This window comes from Grus americana, chromosome 10 (assembly GCF_028858705.1).
Source record: "Grus americana isolate bGruAme1 chromosome 10, bGruAme1.mat, whole genome shotgun sequence".
Taxonomy (NCBI): domain Eukaryota; kingdom Metazoa; phylum Chordata; class Aves; order Gruiformes; family Gruidae; genus Grus; species Grus americana.
Genome location: NC_072861.1, coordinates 20,953,935 through 20,974,311, shown reverse-complemented (window position 1 = coordinate 20,974,311; position 20,377 = coordinate 20,953,935). Strand labels below are relative to the sequence as shown.

Below are 20,377 nucleotides of genomic sequence, written 5' to 3'. Positions count from 1 at the left end.
TTATTTATTGCACTGCTGGGCTCTCTGAGCGCCTCACCAATATTATGTAGGTTTGCCCCGAAGGACACTTCAGATGAGAGAAATATCATCCTCACGTTACAGGTGACTCTGTGGCAGACTGGCTTGGATCCAAATAGCTCCATGCAGTGCCCTAATCCGCACTGCGCAGGCACACAGAAATACTCTTGCACTAAAGAACATCATCAAAGTTGCAAAATCAAGTACTCAAAAATTAGATAATCCCAACGTTGCCGGGGCAGTCCTAACTCAGCCTGCTCTGCATCTTCCTCCTAGCACCGTCCCTAATGACAGGGGCGGCACTTCTTACTGAGCTATCCCATCGTGGGTTTTATCCTCGTGGGTCAATATGTCTTACTGATTGCACTCTGCTCAAGCGCTGCCCTGAAAACAGAATTACTGATTCCCCCGACAATCTTTTCTTTGCTGCTTATCACTAACATATCTGGGGGCTTCACAAATTGCTTTTCAAAGCAACTAAAATTATCGACCTCGTACAGGTGGGGAGGTGAGATACAGAGAGGCTCATCCAAAACACATACTAGCGGGGTCTCGTTTGGAATAGGTTTTTTTGGTATTTAACATCCTATAGGTATTCTGCACCTTCCCATTGCTTTCAAGAGCAGTTGCAGTCCCGGCCTTTTTGTAAACGAGGTCCCACATTCTGAAATCACAACAGTGTCTATATAAAACAGTGACTATATAAAATGAGGGTGACAAAGGTAACGGTGACTGACAGTCGAATGCTCTTAGCAGCTCCCCGTTTTGTTTATGGCACAACAAAGCAGCAACTGTTGTGGGTCTCAGCAACTTCTGAAGGTACCATCAGAAATTCTGCAGAACTAAAGCCTGATCTCCTTACACCCACTCCTGCTGTTAGATAGAAACCGACTGCCCTTCCCTTCTGCGTTTATTCCTTGCTTCAGTGCCGTGGTTTTACATCTGCACATCACAGCGACAAAATGCCAGACCCTCACAACCAGCACAGCAAGCAGGGAGTTAAGAAGCAATTTGGGGAAAGATTATTTGCTCAGTTAGTCTGCATATAAGGTGATGGGACCACATGTCTTCCTGAGAGCTCAGAGGAGAGGTTAGGGCCTGAACCACAGCCTGCTGCAAAAAGAGCCCTTTGTCTGGGGCGCAGAAGGGCCATGCAAACCAGGGAACCTAAGGGAAGGCAAGGCTCCAAAACAGAGCGACAGCCAGATTTTGTTTTAGTCCAAGCAGGCCTGTTTTTGTGTGTGCTTAAAAACTTTTTTTTTGGTTTGGAAACGATTTTGCCGCAAAGCTTTGCGATTATAAAAGCTTATGAGAAAGCTCTACTTGTGAGCAGCTGAGCTGCTGCACCGCCTGGCAAAGACCTGGCAGCCTGCACCGGGGTTTAGAAATCTCCGTACATGTTGTTCAAGGATTCCTGCCTCACTTCAACCTTCCTCTCCCAGTGCCACTTTCTGTGCCTCATTCTTCACAAAACCCTCGGGCCTCCTGGAGCCGAGACTGTGACTAAGCGCTGGTTTCAGCAACCCTGCGGCAGGGCAGAGCGAAGGCTTGGGGGGATGGTTCATCATTAATGAGAAGCTGAGATGTCCCTCTGGCACGCAACCCTCTGTCGCACAGCGTAACGCTGACCAACCGCCGCGGCCACCGAACGCAGACCCATGGGATGGTGGGGGAAAAGGACTCGTGGAAAGATGCTCCCAAGGCATCGGCAGGAAGAGCCCTCCAGTTTTGGGCGAGGGAGGACGAGCAGCATTCTGTGGGGGACCCTGCTCCCTGCGGTGGGGCAGTGCGGGCAATGCTGGACTCACACTGCTGCAGCCCTGCTCCCTGCTTGCACAAGCCCCCGGGGCTGCGACACAGAGGGGCAGCCTCTGGTTGCTCCCAGTACACCCAGTTATCTTTGTTTGAAACCTTTTTTCTTCTTTTTAGAACAATAGCCACAGACACCCAGGAAGCGTCATGCTGCTGAGGCTTTGAGGATGGTGCTCGGGATGCTGCCAGCCAAAGTCTCTTTGTTGCCTTGCAGTCCCTTGTCTGTCTGCATCCACCTGTGGCTCACGTCCTCGGCCACAGCTCTGGGGAGAGAAGGCTAACCCAGAGCGGGTGGAAGCTCTCCATAAAGCAGAGCTGCGGAGAAGAGGCAGGAAGGAGCCGGAGGAGTTGGGCTCAGTCCTGCCTGCCACTGGGGCTCCACGCTAGTCTGAGATCCCCAGGTCTCTACAAACCAGAAACAAGTGAATTTATCTTGACTGTATTTTTACTCACTTGAGTATTCTCAGATATCAGAGGATGCCCCTGAAGATGGCTAGTCCCCACCAAGCGTCAAGCAAAGCCTGTTCTCCAGCAGCAATTTAAAGCAGAGTCAGTGACACCAAGTCGAAGAAGGCAGCAGGCACATTTGCTCTCCTTCTTGCTAAGCCAGCTGAGACTGAGTCATGCCATAAACAACAGGCTGGTGTGCCAGGAAAAGCCGTCATGGCTAAACCTAATGTGATAGTGACCATTGTAAGCCATGAATACAGACTACGCAATTTACCGTCAGTTAACTCAGAGCACAGCACGGCCAGTCAGCTCCTGCTGAATCACTGGCTGGGTGGCATGCAACCAGAGGCTCACACAGGGGTCACAGTCTGTGACGGCAGCAAGCAGGCTCCCCGATTGCTCCACATCTTCTCGGACACATCAGTCTCTTCGAGCAGTGACAGTCTTATGGCTATGCTGACCCTGCTCTCCAGGAAAGAGAAGTGTTCCTGGGGTCAGTCTGTTCTACGTGCACTAAATGATTTAACGCACCAGCTCTGGAGAACTGTATAGCTGCAGTTTAAGACCTTCACCGACACTAGCTCTCTGCTGAGCAGTTCTGCTAGATGCTGCTGATCCGCAGCAGAGGTGGGCAACAGAAGCCTGCGCTTGCTCCTCAGCTGTTTCAGTGCAAAGCTTGGTGTTGGCTTCAGTTCAGTTGGGCTTGGCTAAACCAGACCGTGAACTGCTTGTGAACTGCTGCTTTAGGTGTGGGAATGTGTTCCCTTCTGCTGACTTTTGGTATGGGGTGGCCATCTCCAGCAGAAGCCAGAGGAGAGCTGGGTCAGGAACATCTTAAACTACCAAGAGCGCACCAGAGTCCATCTGCCAGATGTGAGGTCATCTCCTGCCTTCTTCTACACGACGTTGTCAGATTAGATCATGGAGGGAAAAGTGGAAGCCAAGGGACTGTCAGTCAGGGGATTCTTGTGGTTTTCTGCAGCTGAACCAAGAGCTACCTCATCCCTGGGAATAACGCAGCATCTCCGCCAAACTGGCAGACCCCGGGAGCAGACTCCTCCGGGCACAGGGCAAACGTGCCTCACTGCCATCTGCTGCAGCTTCCAGGCTGGGCCCCTGGTGAAGGCAGCTGCAGGTACCTCCAAAGTCAACTAAGGGAAAAACAAGCAATGGAAATTTCCACCCCTGACTGCAGGTGTGGAGTTTGTGCCTGACCGTGTTAGGAAAGGATGCGTGGGCAGGTGCAGCGCTTGCTCGTGGACTCTCCCTTACTACCACCCTTTTTCTTCCTGTTCTTAAGACTACCCAGCAGCTGAAGGCTTTCAGACCCGCTGAATACCAGACTTGTGCCAATCTCTGTAGTCTCTAGGCAGTTTAGACCATTTACACTGTTTTTTGCATCGTGAGTATGTTTTAAAGTCTCCAGGCCAAGTCTGCTGCCCCTTCTTACAAGCTCAGGTCTCTGCACCCAACAGTTTTATTTTGATTGCTGCGGTGGAATGAAGCATTTGAGATTTCTAAGCAGAAGGGGTCTTTTGCAGCCTTCCAGCAGCACTTTGTTACAGCTCCACACCAGTGCAGGCACATGACACGCTCATATTGTCACAGCTTAACAAAAAATGTCATCCTTGTGAACAGGGCAAGCAGAATCTGGGGTACGTCCATCAAAGAGCAGTGTTTAGCAAGGCAACTTATTTATTTGGGTGCAACTCGAGCTGGAGAGTAGTTTTACCTGACTGATTCATGTCCTCTGCTCTTCAAGAATATCCCATCCACTACAGCTAAACTGGGATTCCTCTACATCTAAACTGGGCTCCTTGTTTTCAACAGGGAAACTCCTGTTCATGCACTGAAACAGAAATGGCCTTTCCTAGCTTGTACCTGAGTCCCACAGACTCACCGGCTTTTCTGCATTCCTCAGCATTGTGCTCAGGACGGGGGGGGGGGGCAAAAAAAAACCCCTAGCAAGATCTGGCAGGGCTTGGCAAGGGAGCTCACGGGGTGATTTTAAACTGTGGATGGCAGCAAGCCTCCCAAATGGAAAATGTTTAGCTGATATATATCGCCACAGCTGCAATTTCAAAACAGAAGAAGGACAGTTGTGTACATTGGCCTCCTAATTGAAGCCTGTTCTAACATCTGCCAAAGTATGTTGTGTGTCAACACCCTCACCAGATTCCCAGCCAAAGAGAGGGTGGGAGGGGAGCTACAAACAGGGAACTTTTCATTTTTAAAAGCCCTTCCTTTCACCAAAAGAGCCTTATAAAAAGTAGCCTCTATCTGGGTCTCCATTTAATCAGTGGCACGAAAAACAGGGGAGCTGTAAACTTGCCAGCATGCCAAAAGGATGAAGTTACCCTTTCGGGGCAGAGTTTGGGCATATCTTTCTCCTAGCAAGAAATGAAAGGTTTAGGAACAGGTCTCACACCCTGTGTTGATTCATGCAGCAGTGCAGAGGCATATGCAGCTATTGTGCGCTTCTCTCTAAGTTACATACTTGCTGATAATAATAATTCCCACTGTGCTGCCCATCTCTGAGCACACAGGCTTTTATTCGCCTCCCTGGGAATAGGTGTGCACTTGTAGTTATTCAGCCACCCTCTAGAAAACACACCGAGCCTGCCAGGGTTAGCCACTTTTGATCTAAAATTGACATTATTTCTGATTAATTAAGTTACAAAATAAACACTAAACCTCCACTCGGACTGGAGAGACTCGCTGCTCTGGGATCTGGTGCTGAGCAGCAGCTCACTACCCCAGGGTGCAAATTCCCAGGCTCCCATCACTTTGGTGCATGGTGCTTAATATCGCTTTTCTCCCCGATACAAACTGCCTACTTGCAGAAGGAACATCATTCACCTTCTCTCTCCACCCCCACCCTGGTCCACGGGAGTGTTTTGGGGCAGGACAGTCCTTGTTTTGTTGTTTTGAATGAAGTTTAGCACAATGATGCTCTGAACTCAGCTGGGGTCTTATTATACGAATAAACACTAAGTGACTGGAGTGAAAGAATAAGCAACAATGACAACAAGGACTAAACAATCTCCATTTATTTAAACAAAATGGAGATGAGGGAATGCAAGCAAGTTGGTATTTTTGCCTGTTCACATTCTTATGGAAATGAATATGTTTTGTCCCTCACAACCTCTCAGATTTGCGTGGGGAGATTTAATAAGATCTCTTAGGCCAATAAAATCACGTTGAAATTAGAATGTAAGTCAAGGTGCAATGCCTCAGAGCAACAACAGAAGCATCCTAGCCCATAAAGACACTGAAACAGATAGCATGTAAGTAGGAACAAAGGAGAACTTCCAAAGATGTGTAGTGATGATGAAGCTAGATAGGAAATGAAAGTCAAGCATGTCCTTGCCTACAGTCAATGCTCAGATGGATGTATAACTTCTTTGCAACACCAGCCTGGTTGTTAGGTTCTGGATCTAACCAGATGCTGCGCAGGAAGCTAAAGATGGAGAGTTTCATGAATTCTGCAAACTAAATCTTTTCTCCTAGGAACTGTTTGGCTGCAAGTGACTTTGCGCTGGAGTTTTTCATATGAACAGTTCCAGCTCCAGGGACTGTCTCAGTACGTGGATCGGGTTCACCGATTTCACTGGAACTTGGGCAAAGCTGCAGCATGTACAGCTGGGACAGGGACACTTCCTCGCCCAGAGCACATGGGGGAACCGCAGGGAATGGTCATTCTCCACTGCTCAGGGAATACTGGAAGAAAGAAAATGAGAAGGCAGGAAGAATATCAAGAGGAAAAAGTTGGGTCACGGGAAGACGCTTTCCCCACACAAAAGAAAGTCTACAAGGCAGTAGGGTTCCTCCTTACACACTGGAGACCCTTCACAGCTACAGGTCATTTCTCCCAGCTGCCAAAGAGCTAAATCTCAGAGCCTTTCATCTGCTCTGGGTGCAGCTGCCTGGGAACTCATTTTGGAGTTAGCAGACTTGAGGGTGACGAGAAAGGCAATCCTACCTTCTTACCCGGGGAGCGGATTAAAATGAAACGGTTTTTCTTTTTTAGTAGCGCACGCAGTTCCTGGCACTTGTCATAACTCTCCAGTTCCACTGTTTCTATGCACTTCTGTTCATCCTGCAGAGAGGGAATGAAACATTATTATGAATAGGAGGCACTGAAATCAATCATATACCATCAAACTCTGCATGTCTTCCCCTTGCATCTGTCTAAAAGCTCTTCTGCCTTAAAAATAACATGCATGCAGACAGCAAGCCCCCATAAATCAGGCTGGCATCTCACTAAGAAAGCATGCTAGTCTTCAAGCTACAGGCCGATTTGTGGCTGGTGGTCCACGGTGACTGAGCAAATAACACGCTGTGGACAGTAACACCAGCTTCTGCCATCTCCGTTGGCCTCGTCCAGGGATCTGCAGCCAGAAGAGAGAGTGCCTCCTCCCCACGATGAACGCAGGAGACTTTATTCAGCTTTTTCACAGGGAAGACGACACAAGCATCACGATGGTCCAAGCAGCCGCCCCAGGAAGCGTGAGGCAGAGCAGAGATAAGAGGGGAGCCCTGCCACCATGCTGAGCTGGGGCAGGATGGTCCTCACGTCAAAAAGGTCAGCAGGAGCCACATGCAACTGGGACACACTCCTCTTGCAGCCACGCTCTGAACTGTCCAAACGCTTAGGATTGGAAATACGGTCCTGTACGGCCAGCAAAACTGTCCGGGCCAGCATCTCAGTGGGGAATATTTATCTCTGGTGTATCTCCACTGATGACTGCCGGCCGCAATCTTGGCTCATTCCTCCCAGTAACATAACTAAAATTCCACACGTGGTGCGTGGCTCAGTTCAGCTGTAGAGCACCATCCCTAATAGGAATCGCAGCGTAACGCTGGGCAGATAATATTCTTCATGTCTCAGTAGCCCAGAAGAGACCAAAGCTCCCTTTTGCTAAGCGTTACACAAATAAGCAGCGAGCATCGCAGAGCAGTTCTTGCCGGTAAAGTGCTACAGTCAGCGTGCCTCATGAGCCTCTCTATTACCATCCTAAATTAAAACCGGTGGCCATGACCATCCTCAACTCAGGCTCTGCTCCCAAGGCAGCTCCTCGTACCCCTATGAGTTTGTATTTAGCAATTCCTGGAGCAGAGAGGGGGGTGTGGGATGAGGAAACGTGTCGTAGCCAGGAAGCTGCTGCTGTGTGGCTGGAGGCAGGGAATGGAGAGTTCAGAGGGAAGTGGGCTGCAGGGAATTTCCTCCCTTTGCCACTTGACATTTAAGTCGCTGTGCAGAGCTCAGGCTGTGTTTAGGTTTTTTTAACCCTCCTATCTGGGAATGGGGGCCCGGCAGAGCCGATGCCGGTATGCAGAGCAAGTTCTGAGGCACTGAGGGATGTCTGGATCTAATTTAGGCTTATTATTTTAATGACATTACTGTTTATTTCATTTAACACTGAGTAGGTGAATGTGACTAGAGAGCTGGGAAAATGTATACTAGGAGGAGGAGGAGATTAATCCTGCCCAAACCTAAAACCTAGCAGATAAAATCCTGCTGACGTTACCGAGCCCTTTGAAGGCGCAAGGCTCCTGCTGCAATCCTGGTATCGCAATGTCGCTGCAAAAGGACAGGGATGGAAATAATAACCCCTCCGTGGCCAGCAAATGACAGAGAAGGGTGAGGTCAGGAATACATGCCTCGGGGATGGGTGATCTCATCCTGGCCTTTGGTGGACAACCGCCCACATCACAGCACTGCCGCACGGACGGTGCGGTTACCAGCTCCGACGTGTAAGTTTGCTGGGCTCAGGATGTAGGTGGCTTGGCAGCGCTCTGAGCGGAGACCAGCACGAAGACTCCTGCCCACCCTTCCCGCTCTCGAGAGCGGCTCTGTCCCCAGCAGAGCCCAGCGGCTCCATGTCACCCTCCTTGTCCACGCCATCCTTCCAGCCTCTTGGAGAGGAACCTTCCCTCTGATCCCGTGCAAGCTGTCCTCCACTTCCTAAGAACAACAGAGCACCGAGCTGGGGGACAAGAAGGACTTGGCAGGGTGGAGAGCTGTGTTTTTGCCATGACACTGCCTTTTGGCATCCAGCTGCCCCTCTCCTCCCTGGGGAGGCTTGGGGGACCCTGGTCTGGGCAGGGAACAAGGGCAGTGAGGACGGGGACATGCAGGACCCTGCGTCCCGGGGCACTGGCTTGACCGTGCAAGCTACGGCTCCTTCATCTCAGAGACCCGAACTTCTCAAGTGTGTTATCATCTTCAGGGAGGGTGGGGAAGAAAGCAGCCACAGAAATAAGAAAACTCCATGTCTGAGGCAAAGGAAAAGCATCTGAGTTGAGGGAGCACCAGAATGGGGCTTTTGTCTCTGTTTTACCCCTGGCACGTGGCCATCCCCTCTCTGTGAGCCCACCTGGGTCACAAAGAGATCCTTTATGTTTTCCCTGCATCACTAAGATAAAGACCGAAGGGTCTGACCCTGCCGCAGGTCTCCAGGTCCCATCAACCTCCTGGGACCTGAAGGATACCCAGCATCACGCAGAGACAAGGTCGCTTCCAGAGTCCTGCCCCGATACACAGGTCTCAGACACATGTTCTGGACAAGCTCCCACTCGATTTGGTCTCTTGTGTCCCAAAGAAGTTAAAGCAATCCTGTTATATCGTCCTGAGACACAAAGGTTGAGTCCCCACTCGGGGGTCGCACCTCCCTGCGGCACACAGCTCGCAGGGGTGTCCCAAGGTGCTGCCCTTCATCGAGGCAGGGAATTCCCTTCACGCCACCTTTCTCTTCTCCTCTACGGATTTTAGGGCTTGTCTTTTAAATTGCTTTTGTGCTCGCTATAAGGGACAATCAATAAGACGCTTAAAATCCTAGTACAGAAACCGCTACATTCATGATTTAATGCAGAAAACCAATTCCATTAGCTATTCGTCAAGCAGATGCTGTGACTTAAACACGTGTCTGTAAGCTTGGCCCTTAAGAAGAAAATTACTAAACACCTAAATATATTAATGCACGTGCTCAACCAAAGAATCACACTTGGCAAAGAATTTCCTTAATGAAAAGTTGATAAAAAGGGGAGAAAGACCCACTGAAATTTTTATTTATATGAAGGTATAATTTCCAGCAAAGACCTCTTTGCCGACACGCATGCATGGGCTGTGACCCCCCGTTCAGCGTACAATGGCTAGGCTGCCTGAAATAATAATTTACCTCTCCATCTGAGGATCGCGAAGCATTTTAATAAATCGCTTTTGGGTACACATTGCTATCACTCTACCAGGGGCAAAACGCAGATGTTAACTGCATGACTTGAAATGCTGAGTGGATCATCTGCTCTCTAGAAGTCTCTTTGTCTAGTAGGTTTTTCCCTGTCAAATAATACACTTAAAAAAACCCCAAAACAACAACAACAAAAAAACCCTCTAACTACTAGCTGCACTGTTTAGGGAAAAAAAACCCCAAAACCAACAACAAACAAACCCAAGACTGATGCTCCCTAATGCATGGGGTGATGACACTGATCTGTGTAGTCTCTCTGCATAGGATTGCCTGTTCTTCAGATGCTCTCTGTAGTTTTGTAAGGCTTAATTTTTATTCTGGCAAGAATACGCAGAGAGAAGATGACAAGAAACCCCGTTAGAAAATAACCTGCCCGCTTGGTTCTTAGTTTACATGAGGGTACAGATGTGGGGTGCTGGAGACGGAGGCACGGCAGATGATAACAAGAAATCCATCTCCCTTCATCTCACATCCGCTGAAAGAAACCTGAAGCCTGGTGGGATGACGTTCACCCCCCCATCTGCTCCAGGTAATACAATAGCCCTTTGCAATTTGCCTTCAGGAGGTAGCTCTGCTTTAAACCAAACCAAAAGCCTGACTAACAGGCGCAATATGGGAAACGCACTCCCGGGGCAGGTCAGGAACACATTCCAGGGGATCGCTATTGATGATGATAAATACAGTATTTGTGTTCTGCTCAGACTGTACTTTCCGGTGACACGGTACGACGTTATTGCCTGCGTCTTGTGTTGGCCATCCCTTCTGCTCTTGTTTTGCACACACGAACCTCAGCCACAAGCGCAGCCAGCCTCGTGCAACTGCATAAACAAGCGCGCTTGCATATGAAACAAGTGCTAAAGGCAATACTAGCACCTCTTCGGGAAGGGCTCAAACACATGAGGGACTGATAAAAACATAATGCGTCCAAGTCACTAGCTCAGTTCCTGGAAATCTGATGGGCTCAGACCAGCTGAGATACTCAGCCTCGAAACCTGCCCTCCCATTTAACCCACGTAGGTCCAACTTTGGGTACGTATGGAAAGACGCTTGTATTTCTGTCATCTGAGGCTTTATCCCCTTTCTTTTCCTGGGGCCCCAATTCAGCGAGCGCTGACCAATCCCAGTTAAAAACCTTTCAGCCCGAGGATGGTCTGGGATGCTGTGTCCGTCTCTCACGCACAGCAGGGCAGGTACGTGGAGATGGTCCAGTGGGGAAAACGGCAGCTGGAGCTCCCGACGTGAAAGCCACCGCAGCACGCCGCACCACGGGCTCTCCTCTGACACCGGGCAAGGCCCTTCTCATCGCAAAAACTCAGTTCCCCAATTGTAAGATGGAAACAGCACCACTGCCCTAACTCAGGTTAAATGAAGATAAATACAGTAATAAACATGAACTGCCTCAATCCTGTGGCAACGGGACCCCTCCCGAGCGCAGAAAATTGCCATTTCCTTTAGTTCCCCTGTAGTAAGTCTGCACAATCACATGCTATCCTATTGTGCTAGCAGATAATTTTGTAGCAATTTCCTCTCCTAAGACATTTGACTTCACTGTAAGCCAGTTTAATAGCCTATAGATATTAACATGATCCCTTATTTACAATAATGGGACCTTGTAGCTACTGTAGCTTACAGATGCAATTTATTACAGGATGTTACCACAATCCGCAGGCTACCAGAAAACATTATGCCTGGTTGTTACAAATGCCATTTTCCTTGTTGAGATAATAAAATAACCCTTTAAATGATTGGGATTTTTCCTTCTTCTGAACGTCTGTGAAAATTAATCTTACTTTAAAAGCCTTCTTTTCCCTTGTGGTAATGAGAGCCTCCATATATCTTGTTTTTAAAGGCATGCCCTTTAAAAAAAAAAAAAAAAACCTACGTCACATTTATAGATTTTTGAATCTGCGAGTTCCTGAAGCTTCAAGTGGAGTCAACAAGTGTCTGGGGCACCGGGAAGCAATCTGCACAGAGTCGACAGTTTGCACCAGGACCAGGCTGCATCCCTCTGTGCAACAGAAACCCCCGCTTTGCCTGCCTCCCAAGCTGCTCATCGCCTGACACCGACTTCTCATTTCATTATTCTGGCACTCCTCATGACATTTCAAAATTAAGAACAAACGCCTCTGGAAAGCTTTGGGATTCAGGAGGAGTAGGGTTCAGCTTATGGGAGGAGGCAGTACCCTTTAACCTAAACTGTTTATAACAAATCTTCTTTATTAGGCAATAGTATGTTTTTTAAAAAAGAGAACCAAACTCATTTGTCAGTCCTGTTGTTCCTGAAACCATCGCAGCAATGCAGCTGCTGAAACATTTCCCCATTCTTCTTCCCTTGACACACTACACAGAAGCTTTATGTGATTTTGGTTTTATATCATCCCGATGCCCACGAATGAGCCACATCCGCCTGTGTCAGACACCGCGCAGGCACACGGTCCTTGTGCAGATGTGCAGTGAGAACTGCTCCTCCATCCTGATGCGCACACCAACCTCTAGCCACCATAAACCAGCAGGACTTAGACTCACCCACCACTAATCTCAAACCTCTCTGGGCTGTACCTTGGTGCTCTGCACTGTGATTTCTAACTTTCGGGGCAAACTCTGCTCTTGCAGAAGCCCCTTCCAGCCCAGGAGCCGAGGACCTGACTCAGGAAAGAGCCACCTTTGCAGCCCAGCAGGACCAGCTCCCTTCTTCTCGCATGAAGATGCAGGACAGATTTGGCTTGGCTCTTATTTCTCATTTGATTGGGAACAGCTCTAAACGAGGCCGTGAACTTAAGGCACGCAATTTATCTAGGGAAGTCCAGGAGAAGGTTCCCAGGGGTCCTTTGCTCAGTACTGGCTCAAGTAAAGGGAAAAGATGAGCCAAATCCAGACCGTGTCCCTGCTCAAGGAGGACAGCAAGCACTTGGAATCTCACCCTGCGTCCATCGGTGGCTAAATGAAACCCTGAAGAGTCCGGCTAGCAACAATTTGAGCTGCTTGAGAGGTGCCAAACAGCTGCAAAGTTGCCTGCTGTTCCCTCAAACGGCAGGTGGGAAGTCAGCCTGCTACAATCCAGTTTTATCCTTTAAACGCCAAAACCACACAGCACATATCCTGCTTCCGCCCAAAGCTTTACTCTGTTCGCCTTCTCACAGGACGTCCTGCCCCTGGTTTGGGGTTTTTTTTTTTTTTTTGGCAATGGCACTGTCAAAATATTTACTGGCTAAAATATTTATTATTATTATTATATACTCTAAAACGCAGCTGCTCTCTCTTCTTTATAGCATTTACCCTTCCTGGAGATAACTGGAGAAACCCTTTTGAAAGGAATGGGCTGGAGGGAAGAGGGAAAAACACAGGAACGTGTGTCACCGAGGGCCTGATCCTGCCCCTCATCCAAGGCCGTTAGCTGTGACCATACCTCATCCTCATAGACCACGAGCTGCGTTTTCCGTAGCTGGATGTAACGATCCTTCCACAATCCCAGGAGCCCTCCGCTGCTTTTCTTAATCCAGCCGTATTTCTCTGCAGTTGGAGCAGACTTTGGTTTCTCTGAGACCTCCTCCTTTGTATCCTGCAAGGACAGAAGGGAGAAGGAATTACAGCAAAAGGATTTTCCATCCATTTAACGAAGGTCGTCAGAAAGCCAGCCCAGATAAGACCTCAGCACCGACCACACGTGGTTCCTCCCCATCACATCGCAAGGGAAAAGACTGGCATCTTCCAAAGAAAAACTCAACCAGCTTCCACCCCAGAGCTGCCACAGGACTGGGGACCTGGGACGGACCCTGGGGACACTGTTGGGATGGTGGCAAGTCCACCTTGCTCCTCTGCTTCCCCAGTGGCTCTGCTCCCCTCTCAGTGGAGGTACTCCCTGCTTGCTTGTGCGCCAAGTGCTCCTTAAAAACGAGCACCCTCCTCTCTGCTTTGCTCCCCGAGCTCTCTGATCAACCCCAGCAGGACGGATCCTGCTGGCATCACTAGCAACGCTCGTATTTTAGCCCACAGCCATTTCTGCAAGCTTCTCCTCTAGGTCTCTATGTTTGGTCATCACCCCCAAACCAACTCCTGTGGGCAAATCCATGGCACGAAGGCCAGGACTTCATCACATCTGCGCTAAAACGTTCCCGGCAGGCTGCTGCGTGGTTTGTAGGCAGAGGGCAGGACCGGCAGAGAAGGCAGCACCAAGAGCGGGGGGGTTTTTTGTCCTGCCTTTAGCTCCTCGCTGCTGGTCATAGTCTGCTCTCACCCGCCCGCCGCAGCACGGGGAGCCCCAGCATCCTGCACAGGGACGCTGCTGGCTTTCCAGGCCCAGTAAAAACCAGGAGATGCATAATTTCCCTGCTTTGAAAAAACCATCAGAAATATCCAATATCAATATTCTCCTCAAACGGAGACAGGAAACCTAAGACGGGGAGCAGGGGCAGTCAGGCTTATTAGCTGACTGCTTTCAGCAGCAACCTCAGTTAAATACGGGAGTCTTGCTCCCCTCCGGCGCGCGGGGAGAGCCTTTGCAAAGGCAGGACCCCGTGTGCGTCCCTCGGAGCGCCCCACAGCCCCCAGCACCCCACAGACCCCGCGGTAAGCCTCTTTCCGCAGGGCGAGGCGAGGGGAATCCCTCGCTGAGCCAAATCCCCTTACACAAACACCTCGCCAACCTTGTGACTTTTAAGTTGAGGCCAACCCCAAATCCTCCAGCCTCCTGCCAGGAACCCCACTGTCCCCCCAGACCCGGTTTCCTCCACGTCCCCGTCTGTAATAGCAGTGAATCCCGCTGCAGAAAACCAACGCGTTTGCACAAAGCAAGGATGCACGACGAAGGCAGGGCCCCAACTGTCCCCAAATGGCCCTCGCTAGCCGCTGAATGAAACCTTTTCTCATAGGGAAAAAAAACCCACCAAAAAAAACCCCCAAACAAAACAAACCAGAGCGGCTGGAGCTCAGACATCATGTTTCATAACATGAGGAAATCCCACATGCATGGAAAGGAGTCGGAGCTGGACGCTCCCGTGGCCAGGACAGAGCGAGTGCTCCAAAAATTCGAAGGAGAGCTTTGCTAACGAATCTGTTTTCGTGCACCAGACTCCCAACAAACACACCCTTGGACAGCAGCTGCCATCGGGGTAAGCTGTTACTCTAAAGAGGGAACTCACACCCGTAAAAAGAGGAAAAACAGATTAAACACCCCCTGCACCCACATTTATGCTGATCCCCGCGACGGTTGGGAAGAGCCTTGGCTTTGCAGGTAGGCTCAGGTGCAGACTGGGAAGAAGAAACTCAAATAAACTGCGTATCACCTAAAAGAAAATCAGGCGGAAACCTGTAACATCCTTGGCGCCCTTTGTAGAAGTTATTTGAATTGTACCGAGATGCGTTTGAAACGGCCGCAATACAGGATGACAGAGCATGAAAAAGTTTTCCGGGAAACGCGGGGGACTGCATGGTTTTTTTTTAAACTTGACTTTTTAGGTTGCCAGGAAGTTGTATTCAGTTGTGATCTGCGACTTCAGCAAACATCAATTGCTGCACAAATATAGACCTGCTGGTTTCCTGATCAAGCGCCTTTTGATGTCAATTTTAGATAATTGGGCATGGACTTTAACCTCCCTCATAGCAGTTTTGCATGGATGTAGCTGTACGAAGAGTTTATTTGAGTGACTCCAGACCAACAGCTACCAAAATGTTTTTACTCTTTAAGGTTTTTTTGCTTTGCAGATAAATTTTTCCTGCTCTTTTCCCTGCCCTGGCAGAAAGGCTATCTGAAATCACACAGCAGGTACGTCTATCCACGGCCTCTCGCGGTGCTCTGCAGAGCAAAAACTACCCCGTCTCCTCTGGTTTTAAAATAAAAGTACTCCCTGTGAAGACACAGCACTTAACATCTACCTCTGAAAAAACAACCAGTGACCGTTTTTGTTGGAGTTGGGGCTTCTGCCTGCACTTCTGCTCAAGGCAGAGCTGCAAAGCTAGGGCAGAGCTTGTCTGGCAGCCTGCGCTGCCTGTTCCGCTGCCTGCTCCCCGCGGGCTCGCCAGCTCTCCAGCCTTATGGGGACGGTACCTCCCCTCCGGGGCATCACAGGGTGGCCTCGGGAGCCCTGGTTGGAGCCACCCGCCTGGAAGGAGCCACACGTGGGGCTCCCTCCACACCAGGCAGGACTTCCCAGCTGTGCCGGCACTCGGGAGCATCCACAGAGAAGATCCATGACTCCGAGCCCCCGCCTGCCCCAGCTGAACATCCCAGAAGAGGGAAGGTGAGATGAGATGGAGAGTGCTGGTCTCAGCAGGTGACAGCAGCCGCAAGCAAAGGGCTCTGCCCCCCGCACTGCGCAGGAGTCACCTGAGCTGCCTGGTGCCTCCTCCAGTCCCCAGCTACAAGATAGATGTGACGGGTGCGATCCTGCGCTCTGCGGGTGCCGGGGGCTGCTGAGCTGCCCGAGCTCTGGGTCAGCAGCTCCCACCTTGCACGGACACAGCACGTCACAAAGATGCGGGTGCAGTTGCTGTAATCGCTTGCCTGCAGGTTAAGGGCGCAAAAACCAGATGATGCAACTTGACCGTTTGTTCCTGCAAAAGCAAAAAAAAAGTCTCGGAGACGGTGCCTGACATTTTTTGTGGATTATTTTTATGGCCAGTTCATGCCACCCTGCCACAAATCGGCAAGGGGAGGTTGGCCAGGGAGGGGCACCGCGAGCAGAGCTTTGTGTCCATCCTGCGCTCTGCCTGCCGTTCCACGACTAAAACCGGAGCACGGCACAGAGCTGCTGTTGTTAATTCAGCTTTATGTGGGTATTCCTTCTGCAAAAAATACTAAGATATCCTTTCCGGGATGTTCTTGGGCTGGATTCATTCCTGACACTGGTGTAAATCCATGAGAAGAAACCCACTGGCATCAGCCAAACAAGCCAGCATAAATGAGGGAAGAACTGAGTTATCCCGTTGGCGGCTCATGCCAAAGGCATCGCTCCCAAACCCAATCCATACGAGTCATTTTTGCAATTCATGTCACAGTGGCATTAGAAGTGAAACACGAGTTTCACTCTTCCAGCCTGGTTTACACTCCTGTTTCGCAGCTCAGCAGAGAAGCCAAATTAGGGGGACAGGCCAGCTTTTTGTTCAACAGGCAGTTATTTCTCCCCTGCCCCTGTACTTTAAGGGCCCACAAACCCACATACTTTTCGTGTCTTCCAACAAAAAAAAAACCCAACAGCGGAATCATGGCGGTGCTTTTACAAACTACACCAAGCGCACAGAAATTAAAGTTCATTTAAAGCAAGCAGCTCATTTATCGCACGCTCCTCTAGCAAGGCATAGATGAACACCTCCCAGGAGACAACCTGCATCTCCAGACCTCAACCCTTTTTCCCCTTTGCCACATTATCTTCCAAGCCCGGCTGTCAGCACTTCCACTTCTCCCTGACCCGCGCGGAGCAAAACCATCGCACTGGAAATAAACTGCTCAGATCCACGTGAAACTTGGGAAACTGCATCTGACGCCCCCTCCCGAAAGCGATCACCGGAGGATTCATTTATCATTAACGAAGAGTGGCCGGTGAGCCTGTCAGTCGGTGCTGGGGAGGCAGAGGGGCAGCCGGAGCCCTGCCAGCCCTCCTGGCTCCCGAACCCCAGGAACCTCTGTGAGGGCTGGGGCGAAGCCCCTTCGGCCGGAGGGCGCCTGCTCGGCACAGACGCCAGCTGGAAGCAGTTTCTTTGCTGTGGATTAATTTCACGGATGCCGGCGGATAATAACAACTTTCAGTCGCTACCAACTTGGGCTGCTTTGCCATCTCCCCACTGTTTTAAAAAAGCTCTCATTCTTGCCACAAAATGTTGGGAGCTGAAATAAGGGGGGGGGGGGGGGTTTGCACGGGGGCAGGGGGGAAACAAGCCACAGCTACTGGCATCGCATGTACCGGAGCCTGAAGTCCACCCTACCGGGAGCTTGCTTTGTGCACGAGCAGCAAAACCTCATTTAAGGAAAGGGAGCAGAAATAATTGCGTGGCCAGACGAGGGGAGAAAATGACCTGTTTAACTTGCTAACAAATTTGTGGCGTCTTAATCAATCCGCATGGGGATGGATTACTGGGGTGTCATCCCACGGACGCGAAAACCTATGCGTGAAGGAAAAGCACTGCTGCTCTTCTCCGAGTTAAACCTGTCCCAGGCAGAGACAGAGGAGGAGGATGAACTTGGGGAAGGCTGCTAGGTATGTGGACATGGCCAAGCTTGCGGTCTGACCGAGGCCCGGTTCCAGTACGGAAGTACAACACCCCAGCAAGAGTCAGCACAGGGTGGCCTGAGCAAGCGTGGCATTTCAACAAGCCCGAGTCTGCCAGCACTCGTCCTCCGGCAGCGCCAACGTTTGCTTTGCCCGTCAGCCTCACCCGGCCGGTTCGAAAGTTTTCGGCCCGAAGAGCTCTGGGGATGCTCTGGCCCCAGCCACCGCCGGCACCTCCAACCAGCGCAGAAGGCAACGGGGGGGCTGCTTGGGAAATGGGACCCCCAGCTTCTGGGTCTCCATTTCTGCCCCCGCCGCCTCCCGCTGCGCACCCCCAAAAAGCCCAAAGTGGCCCGTGCGGTCCTCCGTCCCCCTTCGCGGCTGGCAACGGCAACGAGCGGCTCCTGTCCCGTCCCGGGGGTCCCGTACAGCCCCGTCCCGGGGGGGGGGGGGGTGTCCCCTCTCGTCCCCTCCCGCCCGGTCCCTGTCGGACTTACTTGCTCCATGGCGGGCCGGGGCCGGTCGCTCCTCGCCGCCCGCTCAGGGGCTCCGCCACCGCCCCGCTGCACCGCTCGGCTCCGGGCGGGCGGGCATGCCGAGCCGGGCCGTGCCGAGCCGGGCCGTGCCGAGCCGAGCCGGGCCGAGCCGAGCCCCGCGGCTCTCGCCTCCGCACCAACTTCTCGAGAGGGAGCAGCAGCAGCGGCAGCGGCAGCAGCAGCAACGCCGGGTTTCCGGCAGCTCCGGCACTGCGAGCGAGGAGGCGGGGATGCCCCCGCTGCCGGCCCCGGCCCCCCCTGTCTGGCCCGGCCCCCCCCCGCCTGGCCCGGCCCCGGCCCCACCCGCCGCGGGCGTGAGGCTGGGAGCCCCCGGGATGGGCTGGGGCTGGGGAAAGGGGGGTGGGACTGAGCCCGAGGGAGGGGGGCCGTGGGATGAACTGGGTCCCTGGGGACAGGCGGTGGCTGCAGGGTAAGACGTGGACCGTGGGGTGGGTCAGGGTACCCGGGGGTGGGACGGGGTCCCTGGGGCGGGACAAGGAGTTTGGGGTGGGAGAGGTCCCCAGGGTCAGGCAGGGTCCCCAGGATCAGATAGGGTCCCCAGGGATCGGGCCAGACCCCCGTGGTAGGATGGCGTCCCTGGAATCGGAGGGTCCCCAGGGCCAGGCAGGGTCCCGGGGCACAGGGTGGGACGGTGTCCCTGGGGCTGGGGTCAGGCAGAGCCCCCGGAACAGCAGGACGGGGCGCAGGGTGCGGAGTGGCGAGGGATGCGCTCGTGGGTACCGTCGTGGCACTCTGGGCATCACGAAGCCCACGTGGAGCAATGCCCGGGGCTCAGGTCCACGTGGCACCGTGGGTCCCTCAGCCGCAGCGGAGGCTCCTGACAGCGGGGTGGTCTCAGGACAGCAGGTTTCGGCAGAGGGGTGATGCAGGTCCTTAGCCCAAGGGAATGGTCCTTGGTGGCAGAACTGGTTAATGCAACTAGTCACGCTTGGAGCTATTGTTCTCCACTGGTATTCAGCTTTGCAGACTTCTGCTTCTATTTCAGGCCTGCTGGAGGGCTCATGTACCCAACAGCCTGCTTGTTTTTTCTTCTAATTATTTCAGTCAGTCTAAAAAAAGATATTACCTCCCTCTGCAAACCTTGCCTCCATTGTTCTCAGCAGAAAAGATAAGAAGGAAAGGAGAAGAAAAGTCTCGACACCCGTTACCTCCAGGTTAAATGCTCTTCTGCATAGGTATGGCAAGTGCTGGGAGGAAAAACAGGAGACAGTTTCTGCAAACCAGAGGTGGAAGAGATACCGGAGCATCCATCCATCAGGGCTGGCTGCCCCCATCCTGCAGGGCCAGGGGTTAATGGGGGAGCTGGGAATCACCCTGGGACACACCAGGATTCGAGATGAGAAATCTTGGTGCTGTCAAGGCGCGTTGACAGGGAAATGATTGCCATGTCAGCAGAAAGACATCCCGCACGGGGGGAGGAGGAAGCCGCTAATAGATGTGCTGTGATGAATCTGGGTTTTGAGAAGAGGCCAGGACACTGAACACGTTCGGAAAAGCAAAGGGAGGGCAGACGGGGTCTAACTGGCCGTCACTGGTACGAGTGGGGAGAGAAGACAGCACGGGGGGGGATGCATGGTGCCCACCACCACATTCAGGGCATTGCCCGGCACCACGCTCGCCCTCCCTGTCCTCTTGCCCACAGGGGTTTGGGGCAGGACCCCCCTGCTTGTTCCACTTGCACAAGGCTGCAAGAGCGGCAGGGGCTAAGCTAGGACTGGAGCTCCTAAGAGCAACTATGCACAAATAATTATTAGTGATAATTAGCAAAAACACACTGATGGCATCTCCTTCTATCAGCTTAGCTCTCGGTTTGGCAAGGGCTCTGGTCTCGCCGAGACGATCTCCGTGTTGTGTAAACACCTTCTGTGGCCTCCCCTGCTCCTCCTCTACGGCCGAGAGCCAAATTGGGCAAAGAAAATGCTGCTACGAGCACCAGCAATGGCACGGAGGGGCCTGGCCAGTGGCCGGGGGGTTGTGAGCATCCTTCTCACAAAGGATTTCTCCTTTACCTGGCACAACAGGCACCTCTGAAAGATTTGACCAGAAAAAGGTGACTGGCCGTCACCATTCCGAGCTGTCGCCAAGCCGG

The 20,377-nt window shown here is 51.8% G+C and overlaps 1 protein-coding gene across 1 annotated transcript in view; it reads right to left on the bottom strand.

Annotated features, from left to right (window-relative positions):
* PLEKHO2 (pleckstrin homology domain containing O2) overlaps window positions 1–18,479 on the bottom strand; it is a 29,304-nt gene extending 10,825 nt beyond the window's left edge. The window contains exons 1-3 of the mRNA XM_054836412.1: window positions 18,229–18,479; window positions 12,937–13,089; window positions 6,263–6,379 (exon numbers count right to left, since the gene is read on the bottom strand). Coding sequence (XP_054692387.1) covers window positions 6,263–6,379; window positions 12,937–13,089; window positions 18,229–18,237 — 279 coding nt within the window. The 5' untranslated portion in view covers window positions 18,238–18,479. The remainder of the gene's footprint in view (window positions 1–6,262; window positions 6,380–12,936; window positions 13,090–18,228) is intronic.
* Between the last annotated feature and the right edge of the window lie 1,898 nt (window positions 18,480–20,377).